This window comes from Arvicola amphibius, chromosome 12, assembly GCF_903992535.2.
Source record: "Arvicola amphibius chromosome 12, mArvAmp1.2, whole genome shotgun sequence".
Taxonomy (NCBI): Eukaryota; Metazoa; Chordata; class Mammalia; order Rodentia; family Cricetidae; genus Arvicola; species Arvicola amphibius.
In genome coordinates, this window is record NC_052058.2 from 31,732,968 (window position 1) to 31,753,080 (window position 20,113).

Sequence of the window (20,113 nt, forward strand, 5' to 3'; positions counted from 1 at the left end):
TTACTGTTAGGCCTTTAACAGAACCAGGCAGATGTCAATGCCATGATCTTGAATGCCCACAACTGTCAACTAACACCTGACATTTTTTTTTAAAAAAATTGCTTTTATTGAGCTATGTATTTTTCTCTGCTTCCCTCTATCCTCTCCCCTCACCTTCTACCTTCTCTCATGGTCCCTATGCTCCCAATTTACTCAGAAGATTTGGTCTTTTTCTATTTCCCATGTATACTAGATCCATGTATGTCTCTCTTAGGGTCCTCATTATTGTCTAGGTTATCTGGGATTGTGAATTGTAGGTTGCTGGGTTTTTTTCTTGCTTTTTTTGTTTTTTGTTTTATGTCTAAAAGTCACTTATGAGTGAGTACATATGATATTTGTCTTTCTGGGTGTGGTTACCTCACTCAATATGATGTTTTCTAGATCCATCCATTTGCCCACAAATTTTCAGGATGTCATTATTTTTTTCTGTTGTGTAGTACTCCATTGTGTAAATGTCCCACATTTTCTTTATCTATTCTTTGGTCAAGGGGCATTTAGGTTGATCCAGGTTCTGTCTATGACAAACAGTGCTGCTATGAACATAGTTGAGCACATGTCCTTGTGGTATGATTGAGCATTCTTTGGGTATATACCCAAGAGTGGTATTGGTGGGTCTTGAGGTAGGTTGTTTCCTAATTTTCTGAGAAATCACCATACTGATATTCAAAACAGCTACACCAGTTTGCACTCCCACCAGCAACAAAGGAGTGTGCCCTTTACCCCACAGCCTTTCCAGCATAAGTTGTCATCAGAATTTTTGATCTTGACCATTCAAAATGTATGATAGAATCTCAGAGTTGTTTTAATTTGCATTTCTCTGATATCTAAAGATGTTGAGCATTTTTAAGTGTCTTTCTGATGTGGGATTCCACTCTATATGCTGTGATTACCAACAATGAATAATGAAACTGCTTTGGACTTATAGCAGAGCATAAATTAGCTAGGCAGGGAAAACTAAATTGAATACTGGGAGAAAGAAGAGTGGAGTCAAAGAGAAGCCATGTAGCCCCACTGAAGCCAGATGGAACTTTACCCAGTAAGCCACTGCTACATGGTGATACACAGATTAATGGAGATGAATTAAATAATAGTCAATAAGAAGCTAGAGCTAGTGGGCCAAACAGTGTTTTAAATAATATAGTTTCTGTGAGATTATTCCAGTGCTGAGCAGCCAAGAAGCTCCTACAACAATTTTTAACCATTTTAGATTCCTCTGTTGAGAGTTCTCTGTTTAGGTCTGTACCCCCTTTTTTATTGTTTTGTTCTTTTGATGACCAATTTCTTGAGTTCATTGTACATTTTGGAGATCAGTCCTCTGTTTTATGTGGGATTGGTGAAGATCTTTTCCCGTTCTGAAGGCTGCCATTTTGTCTTCTTAACTGTGTCTTTGCCTTACAGAAGTTTCTAAGTTTCAGGAGGTCCCATTTATTAATTGTTGCTCTCAGTGTCTGTCCTACTGGGATTATATTTAGGTAGTAGTCTCTTGTGTCAATGTGGTCAAGTGTACTTCCCACTTTCTCTTCCATGAGGTTCAATGTGGTTGGTTTTAGATTGAGGTCTTTGATCCATTTGGACTTGAGTTTTGTGCATGGTGATAGATATGTATCTATTTTCATTCTTCTACATGTTGATATCCAGTTATGCCAACACCATTTTTTGAATATGCTTTCTTTTTTCCATTTTATATTTTTTGCCCTTTTTGTCAAAAATCAGATGTTCATAAGCGTATGGCTTGATATCCTGGTCTTCCATTTGATTCCATTGGTGCTCCTGTCTGCTTTTATGCCAATACCAGGCTATTTTCAGTACTGTAGCTCTGTAGTAGAGTTTGAAGTCACAGATTGTGATGTCTCCAGAAGTTCCTATGTTGTACAGGATTGTTTTGGCTATTCTGGGTTTATGATCCATTTCTGAGATTGCAGGCATGTTAATCAGGGTATTCCATTGTTGCAACAGATCATGACCCCATAAATTAACTGCTATATTAGCCACATATGGCCTCAGCCTTCCTCTCTGTCCTTCTGTCCCTATGCATTCAACTCATGTCTTGTTCTGTTTTACCTGAGATAAGGTTCTAATTCCTTGGAATCAAACATCTGCCTCCTGTCGAGGCCCATTCAGATGCCAAGATTTTGGAGTAATAATAGTCACATCTGCACCTGTGTCTAATAATCCTTCAATTATAAGTTATTCATATTCTCAGTTTTAGTCTTTGATCATTTATAGAAGTCTGGCAAAATATGTTTTCTGTTTTCTACTGAAAATTTTGATTTATTTTCCATGGTTATCCTATCATCAAGAGCAGTATGTTTTTTTTTTTTCAACAGACACTGGATTTTCTAATTTTCCTGGAGAGGTGTGTCCTCCACAGTGACTGGGAATGGTTGGACCACCTTCGATCTGGGGGTCTGTTAGAGGCCCCCTAAGGAGTTTCCCAGTAGTGTTTGTTGCCTTGTTTGTCTCTTGTTGATCTACATTCATTGGTCCAGTGTTGGCCTCTGCTGCATCTTCTGCAAAATTCAGAAAGTTAGGGACTTCTATTTTGGTTATTCCCAAAAGAAACATTATTTCTAGGAATGCTCTGTCTACAATTCCTTTTCAGATGGCGCATTCTACCACAATTAAAATATTTGATATTTTTTGATGTCTCTTTGTACGTTTGGAAATCACTTCTCCTACCCAAGCCTCAGTATTATACTCAAAGGGCTCAACATTGACTGTGTGCGGGATCCATTCATCCATTGGTGCTGATCTGACCTTTAAGGTCACTAATACCTTTTTGCACCCTAAGTTAGCATTTTCAAAAGACGGAGATTCAATGAGTACTTGTCTAGCTTCTGGATCTGCTACCCCTATTTATACAGCTTTAGTTAATCTTTGCAAAAGGTCACTAAAGGGTTCTCTTGGGCCTTGTATAACCGTAGTATACAATTCAATTCTTTTTCTTAGTTCTTGAATCTTGTCCCAAGCATTCAAGACATAGAGACAAGATGTGTTCATTGTATGTAGCTTGGCTATCTGGATCAGCACCAATTGATCTTGAGAGATCTCAAAACCTCTGACTTTACCTTGATGTTCAAGGGCCTTAGCCTCCTCCAAGTCTTCCACTATAGCTGTGGTCATGATCTAATACAGCTGAGACTAATTGAAGCAAATCATGTGGAATAACCTTATTTTTTGAAGTCCAAGTCTTGACTAACTGCCTCACATATGGTGAATGCATGCCATAAGAAACTATTGCTTCCTTAATATCTTTTAGATCTTTCATACAGCTAGGCTCCCATTTACATTCTGTATATCCTTTTGTGTATTTAATATTTGCTGGATTTTCAGAAATAGTAACAGTATAAGTAGTTAAAACTCTTGTTAAGTCATCTCTGACTCTGAGAAGTACTGGCGATGTTAAGTCTTTACTATTGTCTTTTGTATTTACTTCAGCTCCTTGTTTTTCAGTTCTGACAAGTTCTTCAGTTGTTTCAAATCTTTTTATCACTGTCTTTTGTAAAATCTGAATCTCTTGATCTGTGAATATTTCTAATGATTTCATCAAATCATTTAATTTATGGTTCTCATTCTGCACATGTGATTCCAAGTTTTTAAATTTTCCATTAGTGATATCTTCTCATCCTTAGAGGTTATTTGGATGACAACTATATAACCTTCCAGTAGGGATGTTCTGTCTGGTAGTGTGTCATAACTTTTTTAACAGATTTTTACTGTCAATTTCAACAGTATGACTCCTTTCATCAAACTTCTCATTACCAGTCTATAGAGTTTTATTATTTCTATAAGTTTTTCATTCTTGATTCTGTTATCAAACCATTTCTTTAAGGATATAATATGAAATATCAAACAATAGCAGTTATGGGTTCTTTCCATATTGTGACTCTACCATCCCCCAGGGGTGGAATCCCCTGTGCTCAGAACTATTGACAAATATAGTCAAATGCTCCAGTTCCCAGGGGTTTCACTGGCCTGTGGAGTGGTGAACTCTTTGAGGGAAATGGCAACATTCTCTGTGAAGTTCCAACTCCAGACAGTCCTGAGATGGGTAGTCAGTAGCTGGGAGGGAGGTATCCAGCTGGGTAGGGAATGATCAGAGTGAAAGGGAAGCTGCTGGCTCCTCAGAAGTAGTGAGAAGAATGAGAAGGGTTCAAGTGGCTGGGTCAAGTGAGCTTGACCCCCAAGCCCGGCTAAGGTGACTATGGGATGCTACTTCTTCACAGAGCTGTATGTAAAATTTCTCATGAACTCGATTTCCATGTCTGTTCTAGTTGTGGATCCCAGACCTATTAATATGGTTTTTTGCCGAGTCACTTTTGCCTTAGCAAAATGAAGATGGTCAGCCAAGAGGACTAATGACAAAATGCATGGAAAGTACTAATCCATTTCATCATTATTTTAGTGTAGAAAAGCTTAGCATGCATAGACGTTCAATAAATGTTTGTAGAATCCAGTAGAATGTTCAGTAGGGCTAGCCCAAGACAATGAAAACAATGGATCTGGAGGCAATATTCAGTAGAACTCAAGGTTGTTGGTATTGTTGTTAAGACTCTTCCTGTGGGTGACAAAGATCTGGGTCAGCTCCAGTACAAGAAGAAGAGGGACTTAAAGGAGCCAATTGGATAAGTGGATGGTGGGGATTCTGGCAAAACTAGCTCACAAGATTTTGTCAAAAGCAAGCCAGAGCCATTCATTGTAAAGAGTGGAAATGAGGAGTTGAGTTGATATCAAGGATGAGAAATTTCTTTAGGTTGATTAGTTGGGGGGTGGGGGTGGGGTAGCTACAACTGTAAGAATGAATGCAGGAGCCCAGGTTCAAGCTGGAGTCTTAGTCAAGAGGAGTCAGTGAAGCCTGTCAAGGGGTAGGGGACAGTCTTTGTCAGTGGGCTTCTTCAACTTACTCCACTGCCCAAGAAGGTCTGGAGATGGGATTTGAAGTGCTCTATGGCTGGTGGGATCCTGAGCTCTGCTTTCAAGCACATAGAATTCTGAAAGTATGGTGTGTTTGTGTGTGTGTGTGTGTGTGTGTACATGCATGTATGCATACATGTACGTGCATGCTCATTCATGCATTGTGTGGCATACATTTAGAGATCCAAGGTCAACTCTCAGGAGATGGTTCTTTCTTTCCACCAGATGGTGCCCTAGGACTGCACTCAGGCTATTAGGGTTGATGACAAATGCCTTAACTCTCTGCGTCATCTCAATGATGAATTTTCTTGAATTTTGAAATAAGGTCTCACTATGTAGCCAAGGTTAACCCAGAACTCACAATCCCCTTCTTCAGTCTCTGGAGCGCTGGGATTGCAGCATCATGGTTCATCACCATATTTGGCTCAAGTATGGACATCTTTGCCTCACATGAGAACTCTGGACCCCTGGGATTAACTTGGAATTACCTTGGCCACAGATATTGATCTATGATAGGTGAGCCAGTGAAGACAGATGCCATGACAGAATCCATTTGGCTGTGATCTGCAAGGACAGGTCCCTGTGCTGCAGTGGGGACTGGAAATTCTGGAATGGTGCCCAGGGAGGCAATATTCCAGAAGTGGTCCTCTGGCCTGGGTGATAAATCCCAGAGCCACAATTAAGACAAAGCATTGTGAATGTGCCACCTGTTGACAGTGGCAGGATGGCCCAGAAACTGATTATGAATGAAACTTGCAGGCAGCTCGTCAGTAGTAAGCTGGGCCTGGGCCCAGGAAACTAAGGACAAGGCTTGATATCAGGGAGGAGGGATGCACCTCCCTGTATTCAGGGCCTTACAGAGGGTCCCTGTAAGCTTACAGAGGCCTTACAGCCTCTGTAGAGGGAAGCTGGAGAAAGCTCAGAGCACACTGGGCAGATGCCCTTGCATATTCAGGGGAAAGAAGTGACCCACATTCAAACAGCAATTTCCTGTCAGGGGAAGGGCCAAGGACCCTAAGTCCCAGGTGGTCTGGGAGGTGGGGGAGTGGCATAAAGGCATCTGGGAAGACCAGAGAGAGCAGGATAAAGCTGAAGTGAAATTAGACACACAAGAAAGAGCAGCTGAAGGACACACACAGAAGATGCTGGACATAGACTCGCAGCCTGTTACTAAGGACAAACAGAAATTCAGAGTTGCTCAGGGCCCAGTGACCGTGGGGGGCATTGACTGACATGGCTGGTTACATGTTAAACCTTTTAACGTGTTTTAAAGAGAAGTTTTAAAGAGAAGTTTGATGTAGGGAGCTTGAGAGACAGTTCCACAGTTGAGAGCACATCTTCCAGAGGACCCAGGTTCTATTCCCTGCACCCACATGGTGGTTCACAACCATCCATAACTCCAACTCAAGGAGACCTGATGCCCTCTTCTTACCTCTTAGGCTACCAAGCATACACATGGTGTGCAGAAATCTATGCAAGCAAAACACTCATACATAAAATAATATGAATAAATTCTTTTAAAAAGTCTGATGATGCATTTTGTGTGTGTGTGTGTGTGTGTGTGTGTGTGTGTGTGATGGTTTTGGTGTGAAAGTGGAAAACTTCCAAAGATTTGTGACATGATGTTGAGAAAAAAAAAAACATGAAGATCTGACCCGATGTGGTGGTTCGTGCCTGTAATCCCAGTACTAGGGAGCATGGGGCAGGAGAATTATGGTAAGTTGAAATTCTAAGCTACACTGTAGGTCCTAGGAGAGCTTGGTTGTAGGATGAGACCTCTCCAAAAAAGAAGAGGAATAGGAGGAGGAAGAAGAGGGACAAGACGGGAACTGTGTTAGTTCTTTTCTGGTTGCTGTGACCAAGGCAGCTTACAGGAGAGAGTATTTGATGGTCTCACAGCTTCAGAGGGTTAGATCCATGGTGGCAGAGTGAAGTCATGGTGGCAGGAACAGCTGAGAACTCTCATGTGTTTGGGAAAGCAAGTGGCAGAGAGAACACACTGAGCATAGTGATAGTCTTTTGAAACTTCAAAGCCTGTGCCCCATTGATACATCTCCTCCAACAAAGTCACACCTCCTAGTCCTTCCCAAAGCAACCCAGCAACTGGGGACCAAGTATTCAAACAGATGAGCCCCTGGGGGCCATTTTGATCCCGTGGGAGATGATGAGGGTGATATTGTTCAACTGTTGGGCCTCTAAACTGAGTGTTTCATGCCCTTGATGCTGCTTGGTCTGATGTCTTAGACCTAGTTCCCAGAGGAACTGAGCCCAAGCCTTTCCTATCCGCCTTCCCTCTTTGTGCTAGAAAAATTTCAGCTTTTTTTTTTGGTTTTTCGAGACAGGGTTTCTCTGCAGCTTTTTTTTTTTTTTTTTTTAGAGCGTGGCCTGGAACTAGCTCTTGTAGACCAGGCTGGCCTCGAACTCACAGAGATCCGCCTGCCTCTGCCTCCCGAGTGCTGGGATTAAAGGCGAAAAATTTCAGCTTTTAAGACTCAGCTCGGATGCTACCTCTTGCGGGAAGCCTTTCTACCTACTTGCTTCATCCCCTCTCCATCAACCATCTCTTCCCTCTTTTAATCCCTCCAGACATCCCTAGCCCTAACACCCCTAGCCCTATATTCCATTCTCTCACCCTGAAAAAGCTACCCAAAACCTGATACAAAGCCTTCTTGCACCAGAAATGCCCAAAGCCCTGGCTCAGATCCTCCTGACTGAGTCCAGAGTAGCTTATGCAACCCCCACTTTGCAGGTGGATGAGCTGAGACTCTGAGCGGAGACATCGTCCTCAGGGGCACACAGCTGTTAAGTGTGGACTTAAACCATGTTTGCCTCATAGCAGGACTGGTTTCTGAGACACACATTTCTGGGGCCGGAAATCAAGTCTAGTCATGGTACATCCACACAGTTGGTCCTCTCTCCATGCTCTAGGGAATGATGCAGGCCATGGATGGACCTGGTCACTGTCATTTCACTTGATGGTACAGTGCTGGGGTCAGCAGACTACAACCTGGGGGCCAAATCAGCATGCCTCTCACTTTTTATAAATAAAGTTTTATCAGAACCTGGTCACACTCACCTATTCAGATATTGCCTATGACTGCTTTTGTGTTTAATGGCAAAGTTCTCTGCCACAGGGACCATGTCTGCCAGGAATCCTAAGACATTTAATACAGACTGTTTATAGGAAAGGTCTGCTACTCTTGTTATAAAGCTCATTGCTAGGTTGCTTAAACTGGCGCTTTTTACTAAGAACCAATACTCTTATCTTTCATGATTTAGAATATTGTGTATGTTCATGCTTTGGGTATACAGTATCAGGCATATTTCAGTGTGTATCTGGCATATACCACTTTATTATTATTTGGACAATATTATAATAAAAGGTTTAAGACTCGGGGTGTAGCTCAGTGGTAGAACACATGCTTAGCACGCCTGAGGTCCTGGGTTTAACCCTCATGGTCCTTGGAAATATACATATATGTATGTGTGTGTACACACATATTTATATATGTAGAAGACTATACACACACACACACACACACACATATATGATATATCTAGGGTTTGTGCTTTGTGGTTTTGAGTGTGACTTTATTGGCAACGCCTTGCCAGATAGCAAACACTGAGCCACACAGGTCTTCCCTGAAGCAGAAGAGGGCAGAGTCTCCTTGGATGCTCTGTGGTGTCCGACTCCAACACATGTCAGAGCGGTAGCGATGAGGCAGCTTTGAGCCAAATGAAAAGCCGCTTGGCTGACAGACTGTGCCCTTTCCTCCTAGTGGTGTGTGAGGTGATCAGTGCCCCAAGCTCCCAACTGCCTATCCTGCCCTAGCAGCGGGTACTGTGTCTCTGTGGTTCACCCTACAGAAGCATCAGAGAGGAGCTAGGACAGGGCTGCTTACCCATCCCTGCTGCCTGGAGCTCAGGACTGGCCCCTAAAAGCCTGGCATCTGGGGCAGAAACAACATCAAAGCAGGGATTGGCCGACTCCTAGCACAAATGCCAAGCAAGCCAGGCGTGGACAGAGTGGGGGCGTGACAAATCTCAGCCTGTCTCTAGCTTGTGTTCCCTGGCCAGTCTGCCTTGGGCCTTGCCCCACAATGACGGGCCCATTATTCAGCTTCACGCATCTCCTCATCGTTTCAGGACTACTCTGTCACTCAGCTGGCTACTTGAGTAAGTGTGTGTGCACGTGCGCATGCGAGCATGTGTTAGCGAGGGAGGAGAGGGGGAGAGGGACGGAGAGAGAATATGTGCATGCATTTTTTTTAAAGACTTGTATATTAGACTTGTCCTGGGAGCATTAGCAGATGTTAAATTAGAAACTCCTCAGCCAGTGTTAGGATTGCAGTGTAAAGGGTGTGATAGAGTTAGTGGGGGCCTTGCACACATGCCCATGTGTGTGAATTTGTTTATTGTCCCTCTGGTGACCTTGACTCCAGGGTGGCCAGCAGCTGCTGTCCCCTTGACTTTGAACTTGACTTTGAAGTAAAACCATGTTCTGTAGTCCATGTGTCCACCCCCTGCCCCCACTCCATTAAAGTGACTGAGATGCTCGCCGTCCTTCCAGGCCAACTGGCTTGGGTGATGTGGCTCAAAGGCTCAGAGCCACCAAAACACCAAATCACTTTCTTGGCAGGTGTGTCCTCCCTCACCTGCTGCCCAGACCCACTCTGGTGCAAACCTCCACCATGGCCTTTCAAAGAACTTCAAAATGTTTTTTAAAGGCGGTATGGTCTGTGCTTGGGGCTACGGGACAGCACGGGGAGTCAGGCTTCTCTGGGATATGTGAGTTGTAGACAACTTTGGGCAAATCACAGCTAGCTACTCTGTGGATGTCACTGCTGCTGGGCCTCCCAGCCTACCATAGATGCAGCCAGTGACGCCATGGAATGTGCCCCTTCCACCTCTCCTTTTCTGGTGTTTCCTTCTAACACTGCTCCCATGGGTGGGAAAGAAGTGAAAACTCAACAGGCTACTACCACACGCCGGGCAGGTACAGAACGCCAGCATATGGTTGCACTTGGCATTTTCCAACCTGCTGAGGGAGGATGTCTTCTTCTTTCATAGCTGCTTCCTTTGGCAGCTTTTAGTGACACGCTGGCTTCCCCTGAGGGATGCTGTTTGGTGTAGGAGGTTGAAATCGGAACGGCTGTCTTGGTGGCCTTGCTTGGTGGCCTGGGCTTATCTTTCATGTAGGAAAATGAGGATAGACCTTGTGGTGATCCCGGGGTCACACTTGCCTTAAAAAACTGCCTGTGAAAAACTCTTGATGAAGAAACTTGAGTCCTTGGGCTGAGGAAGTGAGTTGTACCATATTACAAGGCCATGTGCCCTCCAGACTCACACTCGTCAATGCAAGTTCCTGTATTTGCAAAAGTCCATTGGTGTAGATCACTTTCCAAGAATAGAACTCAGTTTCTCAAGACAAAATGTGGGAAAGGATCCTTTCCAATGAGGAAAAAACAAAACACTTGCCAAAAACCTTCATTAGACAGTTACCTCTACTTTGGCAGTGCAATACCCACAAACAACATGGCACTGGTATCTTGAAGTGAGGGCCAGTGGTCTTGGAGTCCTTTGTTGACATTGCTAAGGCAGCTGCCTGGGGCTGAGCCATGCTCACAGTGCACCAGGCCACAGCAGGCACCATTACAATTGAGCCTTCTGGGGCTCTTCCAGGCTCGTCCCTAGCTTAAGTACTATCTCAGCAGAGACAGCACAGGCCTGGGAGAGACCCATGGGCCACTCAGCACCAAAATAGATACTTGAAGCCCTGGCTTAGCTGATGGGGAAAGTGAATGGGGGTGGGGGCACTGCTTCTAAACTCAGCCACCTGATGGAAATACTCAGCGCTGGAATGAGCTCTAAATAAACCAGACTGTTTATTTACAGCTCCTGGAGGTGGGAGAGGGGCAGAAATTGAAGTCCTCCACCTGCTGGGATGAAGTAGGTCAAGGGGAGAATGGGGAGGGGTGGGGTAGTGTAAAAGGCAGATGCTCTGGCAGCAAAAGCAGCTGATAATTTATGTTCCCTGGAGATGTCTCCAGTTTCCAGGAAGAAGTGAGAGAAGTGATTGCCCTGAGAAACCCACGATCTTTCATTAGGGCAGCTCCCAGGGTGTTGGGCGGGCCACACTGGAGACCATAAATGGGCTGGAAACTCAATGGTGATGGTGCAAATTAGGCACATGGCCCACCAGGCTGCAGTCTTAGACCTTTGCTGTCTACTGAGGCGGAAGGGAGACAAAAGGAAAGTGGGTCTGGAGGGGACTCTAACAGGCTTCACAGGCTAGTGTGTACCATACCTGCCACCATCTTGGCTAGCCCAGGTGGCAGGGAGAAGCTGAAACTGTCTTGACTTTGCGTTGCTGGAAAAGAGCTGCGAGAACGTCTGAAAACATAACTAGCATTTTCCACAAGAAAGAGGACAGTGGGGACTGGAGAGATGGCTCTGTGGCTAAGAGTGTTAGTTGCTCTTCCAGAGGACCAGGGTTCAATGGCACATAATTCCATAACCTTCAACCTCATTCAGCGTTACTCTGTGACCCTGATGGAACAGTACAAAAGTCATGACCAAATAGACAAAAGCCAAGGCTCTCCCACCCCGGAGTGATCCTTCTTATTCTTGTACTTCATCAGCCTTTGTTCTGCTCCATTCCTTCTTCTCCCAGAGAAGAACCAAGCCAGTTGATGGCAGAACAGCCCATTCTACTCGGCAGCAGCTGCTCCAAAGCAAAGTCAGACTTTGCACCTCAGTCTCCTCCACAAATCTGCAAGGAGCCAGAAACCCAGAACAAGTTTCTCTTTGTGCTTGCTGGTTCTTCCCGTGTGCCCTCTCTTTTTGCCACAAACCAACAAACCCAATTTGGTTCTTCCTTGGCTGTGTTCCCAGTAGTCTTTGATTGGAAGATATTGATATGGTGGTCTCAAGTGGTGTTATGGGAAGCCCCTGCCTCCTTCCTGGGTCCCAGTCTTAATTTTTAACCTATCTGAAGTCAGATTCGAAAGAGCAAGCTTTTGAAATAGCTTGCCTGTGCTCAAGTATAGGTTCCACTGCTGACTCGCTGTTTGACCTTAAGCAAATTGACTCACTGACTTGGTTAGCTGGTCAGTAAAGAGCGAATGGCAATGGCAGTGTTGGTTAGCTTAGCGCAGGGTTGCTGTGAAGGTTTGGCATGCCTGTATACACAAACCACACAAATGGTGCCTCACATGTAGTCAGTATTGAGCACTAATTGTTAATTTGGCAACTATTTACCAAAGTCTGGTGTCTACCAGATACAATGCTAGACCCTGGGGATAGAAACTGGCCCTTGTCCCCCTCCCAGGGAGCACATTCTGGGAGGAAGAAGTGAACAGTTTTATCCTGTGGAGAAGACAAACACAGGGACGAACCCAGAGAAAAGCATAGTAAGGCCCTGAAATTTGGCCTGCGAGTGAAGGAAAGCTTTCTAGAGATAAGATTCAGAATGAAGCTCAGCTCTGAGAGGCACGGAGAGGCCCACCTGGACTTGTTCTGTGAGGTCAGATATCCGAACAAGAGAAGGAGGTAGGTAGAGTTTCAGGAACCGAAAAACATGCCCTTTCTGCTGCTATGAACATTCTAGTATGCCTGCCTTTCTATTGGTAAACCCCTAGACGTGGAATCACTGAGCTGGGGTGTATATCCACAGCCTGCTCTATTAGAAAACACCAAGCGTTTTCCCAAAGAAGATCTCAGCCTTCATTCCCCCATGCTAAAAAGTAGCAGTTTTCTCTGAACAGCCCTGCCTGGCCTGGATCAGAAGAAAAGGGGCAGCCACAAAGCATGCTGCCTCCTGACCCCTCCGCCGCCCCCACTGTTCCCACCACCCTTCTTCAGAGGCAGCAGGAGCCTGGTGAGTGTTCTGCACTTCGGTGAGTAAAAACCTCTGGACTTCCCCATGCCATCCCCATATAAGACTCAACATGGCCACCTCTGAATCTCGTTTGACGGGGGCAACTCTACCTTCACTCAGGGGCCATGGCCCAGAGTGGGCATTGTGCCAGTTGTGCCAATCCACACATTTGTCCCCTGTCATCTTAAATATGTGAAGGAGGGAGCTTTTCTCGTCTGGGAGTTAGATGTAGCAAAATGCCTCACCTTTTTGAAAACACTTAGCTTCCAAGTTCCCATCAGCTGTTCAGATGCAGGGCTTCCCCATTTCCTTCTTTTAATCGAGTATTGATGAAATCCTTATGGTGGGAAAAGGGAAGGCAAACATGGGATATGGAGGCTAACAATGAAGAAGCAGGGTGGACAGAGGTTAGAGAATAGGTATCAAAATGCAGTTAGACGTAAGGCATTAGGACAACTACAGCCTGTGGCAACTTGTTTTTTATTTAAAAAAAAAAACCTAAGGAAAAAGAGAACAGAGGCTCCCACTACATGGAAAATGAGCAGGATCGAGTCCAGGAGGCATCTCTTTCATTGGTCTGACCTCTAACCTATTGCTTTGCTCTGAAGCTTCTCTCTCCAGACATGGAGAATCTTCTGGAACTTGAGGCCTCACCATCACCCTGCATTCAAGACTCACTCGGTTCTCCTGGGCCCCCTGGTCCCCAGGTGGGTGCATCCTTCCAGGCCCCCTCCTGTGTCTTCCCACAGACAAAGAATCCCAGTGGGCAGAGCCGCATAGCTCCTGCCCCTATGATGTACTGCCCAGCAGGTTTCTCTTCTGTAGCATCTCACATGGGATGCTGCCCATATGGTAGTGACTGCTACTGTCACTATCACCAAATACAGATGTGACCATCCTCTCCACTCTTGGGCCTAGAGGTGGTCTGCTCAGTGCAGGAAAATGGCAGTCAGAGGAACCTGTTACCTGATCTTTCTGGGCTCTGGACTGCTACAAGCAGCCCCCACTCAAGGTAAAAGAGAAGAGCGAGGAACAAGCCTGATGCTAGAGAAAGAACTTTCTAGACAAAAAGGAATATACTCCGAAGATCCTCATCCCAGGCTGGTCTGCTGCCATGAGGGTTTTTTTTTCAATGGTTCTGAGGCTCTGGATTGTCCAAGGGAGGAGCATGTAGGTTCCGAGTGCTGTCCTAGGCAGGAAGCGTAGAAGTCACTACTTAGCTACTTGAACCTCTATGGCTTCCTAGCATTAGGGGACTAAAAGCTGAGCTTTCTGACCTGGAAGACAAAGTCCCATGAGTGCACCCTGACTTCGAGGGCTCCATCAGATTACACGCCCTCCACCTTCGGCTCAGCTACGGTGTCTGTCTCTCTTCTGTGTGCACACACTCACCAAGTTTGTCTCAGGCTCTGTTGGCACACTTAGGGCCCTGTTGCTCTTCCTGAAGCTTCTTTAGCTCTTCCTAGTCACTCAGAGATTGGCTTTCATGCTAACCCCTCTAGAGACACCTTTATCAGCCAAACATAGTGACACATAGCTCTAATCAGCATCAGAGAAGATTGAAGCCAGGGAATTACCATAAGTTTGAGACCAGACTGAACTAAATAGTGAGTTCCAAGACTGCTTGAGCTACTGAATGAAACCATATCTCAGGAGGTGGCAGGGAGGGAAGGAGACAGTGGAGAGGAGATTTTTTTTTTGCAATTACCAAGTCTAAAACTATGACATTGCATCCAGCCCCGTCTGGTTTTCTAATTATTGTTTTATTCTCTATGGCTGTTTCCGGCTTTCAGGGCAGAGCTAAGGAGTCTACAGATAGCAGAGGGGATTCTCCAAGCCTAAGAGAATTATTCTCTGACTTTGTAGAGAAGTTACTGATTCCGTGTCTACAGAGACAGGGGTATTGTTCATCCCACTTCCCAGTCTACCCTGCCTGTGGGCTATAGCTAGCCTGTTCTCCATAATCATTTATTATTATTATATTATAATGACAGGCTGAGGCAGGAGGATCCTGAGCTTAAGACTAGCTTAGACTACATAGTAAGAGACCCTGCTTCAAAAGCAAGACAAACAAAGAAACAAACAACAAAAGCATCTGAAGAACGTTCTAATGAAAATGACTTTGAACTCAGAGGACAGAGGCCATCATTAAGGTGCTGGGAAGTCTGCAGGAAGGCTAGGCGAGAGTCCTTTAGGGTGGATTCCACATCTCACCTTCAGTGCTCTTCTCTGATGGGTCTGGATGCCCATGAGAACCAACAGAGCATGTGGAAGGAGGGCCACCCTCTGCTCAGCTCAGAACAGCAGCTCCAGCCAGCCACACTAATGCATCTCTGAGCTGCACAAGCTCTTGGGTGTCACATGGAGGCTCTGCTGCCCACCCATGAAGTCTGTGCAGCCTCTCTCCTTCCCTGAGAACAGTGAGTGCTGTTGCTATTAAAATTGAGATAGTTAAGCCTGGAACTGGTTAGAAATGCAATCTCACAAGGTGGTTGGCTTAGGCCTGTAATCCCAGTACTTAGCAGGTGGAAGCAGGAAGATTACTTTGAGTTTGAAGCCAGCCTGAGCAACAAAGTAGCAGGCCAGCCAGGGTAAGACTTCCATCACAGGAAGAAAGGAAGAGAGGGAGGGGAACCTCACACCCTGCCTGTTACCCTTCATTCAATCAGAATCTGCATTTGTTTGGTGGGTGCCAAGCTCAATGATCTTGTAAAATAGCTCTAATCATTTTAAGAAATGAAAGGCTTGGAAGGACAAGGAGAATACAATTAAAGCAACTTCCCAGCTCCGTTCCCAGAAGAGAAGGCAGATATCCCGTCTCCACACGATGACCCCTGGAGAAGTTCAAACATTCCTAGTGCTCATTTTCTCACGGGTTTCCACTGCCCAGACGGTCACTAGTTTGCTCTGGGTGTGGACTGAGTTTTGGGATTTTTCAGTGCTGCTGGGGAAACTGTAATGTGCTGACAGGTTTTCTAGAAACCAGACTTCCAACCGGCTTTCACGAGTGTTGCTCACTTGCAGACGGCAGGGGTATGGTGGAAGTAAAGGGATTTGGGGTGGGTTTCTCTCTGCCATCTCCAGGAATTTGGAAAACAGTCGTCAGCTGAGCCTTCCACAGATGCATGAGCAGAAAACAGCTGCTTCTGGCTGTGGGTGTGCAAAACACTGGTGTTTTTACAGCCTCTGGAGCTACCTCTCTCCCATGGCTGTCAGTGGACACAAACATGTTCCTAATATTAATGAAAGTGGAGGGAGAGGAATGTTCAGAGCCTGAAGTCCATAGGTCATTTGAGGGAGTGCTTTGCTTCTTCTTTCTCTTTTTTGTTTATTTTTGTTTTTGCTTCTTTGTTTTTTGTTTCTGATTTGTTTATAAGACAGGATCCCAGGTGGTCCAGACTGGCCACACACTTGTTTGTGCAGCCAAGGCTGGCCTTGAACTCCCAATCCTCCTGCCTCTAGTTCTCTAGTTCTGTGATGGCCACCAAGGCCATGTTCCTCCCTCGCTGGGGATCTCCAAACCAAGTGGTTCTTTGTGCAAAACTTAACTTTCCCTCCTGGTGTGGCCTCAGGGAAGCTTAGCCAATGCAGGGAAAGATCCCAGGGCTGAGGAGCAGCAGTCTCAGCAGAGACTCATCATTCTCAGTCTCTGGTTGATCTTATCAAGCACTGAAGAATTCACAGGAGAAAACTCAACTCCAAAGACTGGCAACTAGGGTGCATGAAACGGTGCTGAGACATGTCAGGAAGAAGAGAAACAGAGAGCAGAGCAGGCTGCGGGATGAAAGGTTCCTGCAGGGAGCCTCCACATGCTGAGTCTGTCTGCCCTGGACTGGCCTAGGTCCACAGACCCCTACCACAAACCCTCCCCTGCAGCCTCGCCGTGGTTGGATATGTGCTTTCTTCACTCTTTATCTTAATTGTGTAGGGTCCGCCTGGGCTTCCTGGGAAGACAGGACCAAAGGGAGAGAAGGTAGGAGCCTCTGCTTCTTCAGTCCCACCTCACCTTGGTAGCTACAGCTTGCTTTCTGGGGATACCGCTGAGCATGTTCTGGTTGAAATACCAAAATATGTGCTCATTCTGTCTTAGCAGATGAGGAGGGCTCCCTGATGAATGCAGCTATAGTAGGGGGTGCTACTGGTGTGTCCTGCTTTGGGTCACTGGCATGGCAGGTGTGATATAACTGGTCAAGTGACCATCTGACTGACTAAGTAAGCCACAGCCACACCCTACTAAGCATTCAGATTCCAGCACATCACTTCCAAACAACCTTTGTTTATCTGTCTTCTCTTCTCTATGCACAGGGGGATCTTGGCCGCCCAGGAAGGAAGGTATGACCCATGCTGCTCTGTTGGGCAGCTGTGCTGCGTGTGTGTGTGTGTGTGTGTGTGTGTGTGTTCAGTGGCCATCAGTACCTGGTGGAGTGATGGTGCTGCCATCCCCCTGATGATAATACGCTTGCCTTTTCTGTAGCCAAGCACCTGACAAATCTTCCAGAGGCTGCTGGGCCCAGCTGCACATCCCCAGCCTAAACGGTACTGGTACTGTGCAGCAGAGTGGCCCAAAATGACCTCCACTGCCTGATTAAACTGGAACAAAGTGCTTGAGTGGTCAGAATGAATGGCTTTGCTTTGGAAATTACCGTGGCTCAGAGCGAACCAGCTACATCTCATCACTAGAGTCAGAGAAAGAACCAGCAGGTGACGTCGCTGTTGTCAGTGGGTGCTGGCACTTAAGTTCTACTCTTGACTGTGATTGAAGAAGAGCAAATCTATATGAACAGATGCCAGTGGGTTTATTATTAACAGAAGCCATAAGCAGACTTTTGCAAGGTAGAAATAGCAAGGGCAACCACAGCCCAGCGGCTGTGTCGAATGCTGACCTGGAGAGAACCCTGTGGTGGGCTTACGGTATGCTCAGATGCATCAAGTCTGCCATGGGCCTGGAAAGCAAAAGTAGAGTGTAAACACCAGCATCTGGCATCTCTGAGCTCTTGGCCGAACCTTTTGTATCCTTAGCTAACTGCAGCGAGCCGCTGGGTGGGAGGTCAAGGCAGACCCCTCAGTCTATGCTCTTACACTCTTTCACAAGGGTTGCTCTTCTACAACCCTTAGCAGAGGTGGGGCTCTCTGGAAGCAGAGACTCATACAGGTGGATAAATTATGAAGGGAGCACTGTCAGGAGAAACTTGTAAAGAGGAGAGAACGGTCATGAAGGACCGTGGCCAGAGAGGAAGTCCAACTCCAGTGTTGGAACGTGGGAGTATGGATTGCCTGTCTGTTTGTCCTTCCTTGAGACCGTGATGGTAAGAGCCCTGGGTTATCGACTGTAGGAAGGACTGGCCAGCTCTAGAGCCCCAAAGTGGTTCAAGGTTTCAAGCTTTGATAGACGCCAACAAGGGTAGCCATGGAGCGATGGTACATCCAGCAGGCCACATGCCTGTGAGGAAGTCCCAACAGTGTTGCTGCTGCTTCTCACACGGTTCCAGCTCACATCACAGGACAGCCTTGTGGAGACGCCACAGGAAGCAAGGGCCAGTGATACAGCGAATAGTGGTGACGAAATGGAAAAACCAAGAAGTTTAGAATTCTTCTGTCCACTGTTCTATCTTAAGTAGAATAGAACCTTGTTGGGTAATAAAATATGAGAACAAAAATCTAACTCATAACTGTTTGCTATGGCTTTTTCGGGCCCTCGCTCTTTGTAGGGTAGAGATGAAGCCACAGGGGCCACAATTAGTGGCCTCATCCTTTTATCAGGACCTCAAATATTCTTGGCTGGAGGGAAGCATACCAAAGTATCTTGACTTTTGTTCTTGGTCTTTGAAGGGTAGACCCGGACCCCCAGGTGTTCCTGGAATGCCCGGGCCTGTTGGCTGGCCAGGCCCTGAAGGACCCAGGGTAAGTGTTGTATGTGTTTAGGGCTCATGTAGTATCAGAACATAATGGGAATGATGGCCACCTCCTGGCTCCTGGCCAACAATCAAGTGCATCACTTCCTTGAGAGGGAGAATAGCTGGAAGACAGCTCCCAGCCAGCAAGCATTTCTCCTTCCTGTGGCCTGCAGAGCCAGGTCAGTGTTGTGACTCTGCTTCTGTGGAGAAGCGGGAACTGCTCCCTTCCTTTCCACGAGCCCCGTTTCCTTTTTGTCCTGAGAATTGGTGTGCTAGTCTTTGGTATCTCTGAGATGACCCAAAGGGAACTTGGGTCTTGGAAGCTTTCACCTGTCATGCTGATCTGGCCAGTGGGAAAGCTGAAGAGAATTGCAGGCTGGAGGACGCAGATCCTACACTGAACAAGGGATCACTCCCTCCTCAGAGATAGTATACAAGGCAATCACACCCCTATCTTCCCTTGGTTTATGTTATTGCTGCCCATCCCAGAATGCAGGGTACAGAGGCCATGACTTGGAAGTCAGGGCAAGGCCAGTGAATATCCTTTGCTGCTCCACCTCCTTGGCTGTATTGGTAATACAAAAGTCACAAGGAGATTGATTTCTCTTTAAAGCCACTGTATCCTGGCTGCAAAGCCGACGAGCGGGCTCACAGTTGAGAGCACTTTCGCTCTTGCAGAGGTTTTGCGTTCAGTTCCCGACACTGTGGCTCACAACCATCTGCCTGTGACTCCCATTCCAGGGGATCCGATGTCCTTTTCTGGTCTCTGTGGGGAGTAGGCATGCGGATGGTGCGCACACGTAAGTGGAGGCAACTTTCAATTCGCTGTATGGCCAGACATGGTGGCTCACACTTACAAACTCAGTACTCACCATGACTTAAGAGGCCAGCCTGAGCTACAAAAAGTAAGCTCCTGGTCAGCCTGAGCTCAAGCAAGAGCCTGCCTCAAACTAACAAAATTCCCACTGTAGAGAGTTATGCTGTCTATCATGGTGGCCACACATAGCTATGCAGCCCATGAGATGTGACTAATACAAATGAAGAACTGAAGGTTTCATTTTGACTACCCAAGTTTTAATTTATAAAACTATGCTCAGGGCTGGGGAGATATCAGCCAGTGGAGGCTCTTGCCACCAAGCCTGGCAGCCTGAGTTCCATCCCTGGAACCAACATGATGGAAGGAAAAAAACCAACTAGGAGAAGATGTCCTCTGACCTCCATATATGTGCTATGGGACGCAAGCGTGCGTGTGTGCGCATGTGCACACACATGCACACAGAGCAAATAATATGAAATTTTAAGATTTCATTATTTTATAATGACTATATGTTGAAGTGACAATTAGATTAAGTAAAAAGTGCAAAATTAATTTCAACTTGCTTTGTTT

General features: G+C 46.0%; 1 protein-coding gene across 3 annotated transcripts in view; it reads left to right on the forward strand.

Annotated features, from left to right (window-relative positions):
* The window catches only part of Colq (collagen like tail subunit of asymmetric acetylcholinesterase), a 62,039-nt gene that overhangs the window by 19,556 nt on the left and 22,370 nt on the right, over nt 1-20,113 (forward strand). Inside the window, exons 1-6 of one of the 3 annotated variants that reach the window (XM_038349508.1) lie at nt 9,054-9,129; nt 12,720-12,832; nt 13,441-13,539; nt 16,761-16,805; nt 17,138-17,164; nt 18,662-18,733. In XM_038349508.1, the coding sequence (XP_038205436.1) occupies nt 9,054-9,129; nt 12,720-12,832; nt 13,441-13,539; nt 16,761-16,805; nt 17,138-17,164; nt 18,662-18,733 (432 nt within the window). Of the gene's footprint in view, nt 1-9,053; nt 9,130-12,719; nt 12,833-13,440; nt 13,540-16,760; nt 16,806-17,137; nt 17,165-18,661; nt 18,734-20,113 lie in introns of those variants that run through there. The other 2 variants (XM_038349507.1, XM_038349509.1) reach the window with 2 other exon arrangements.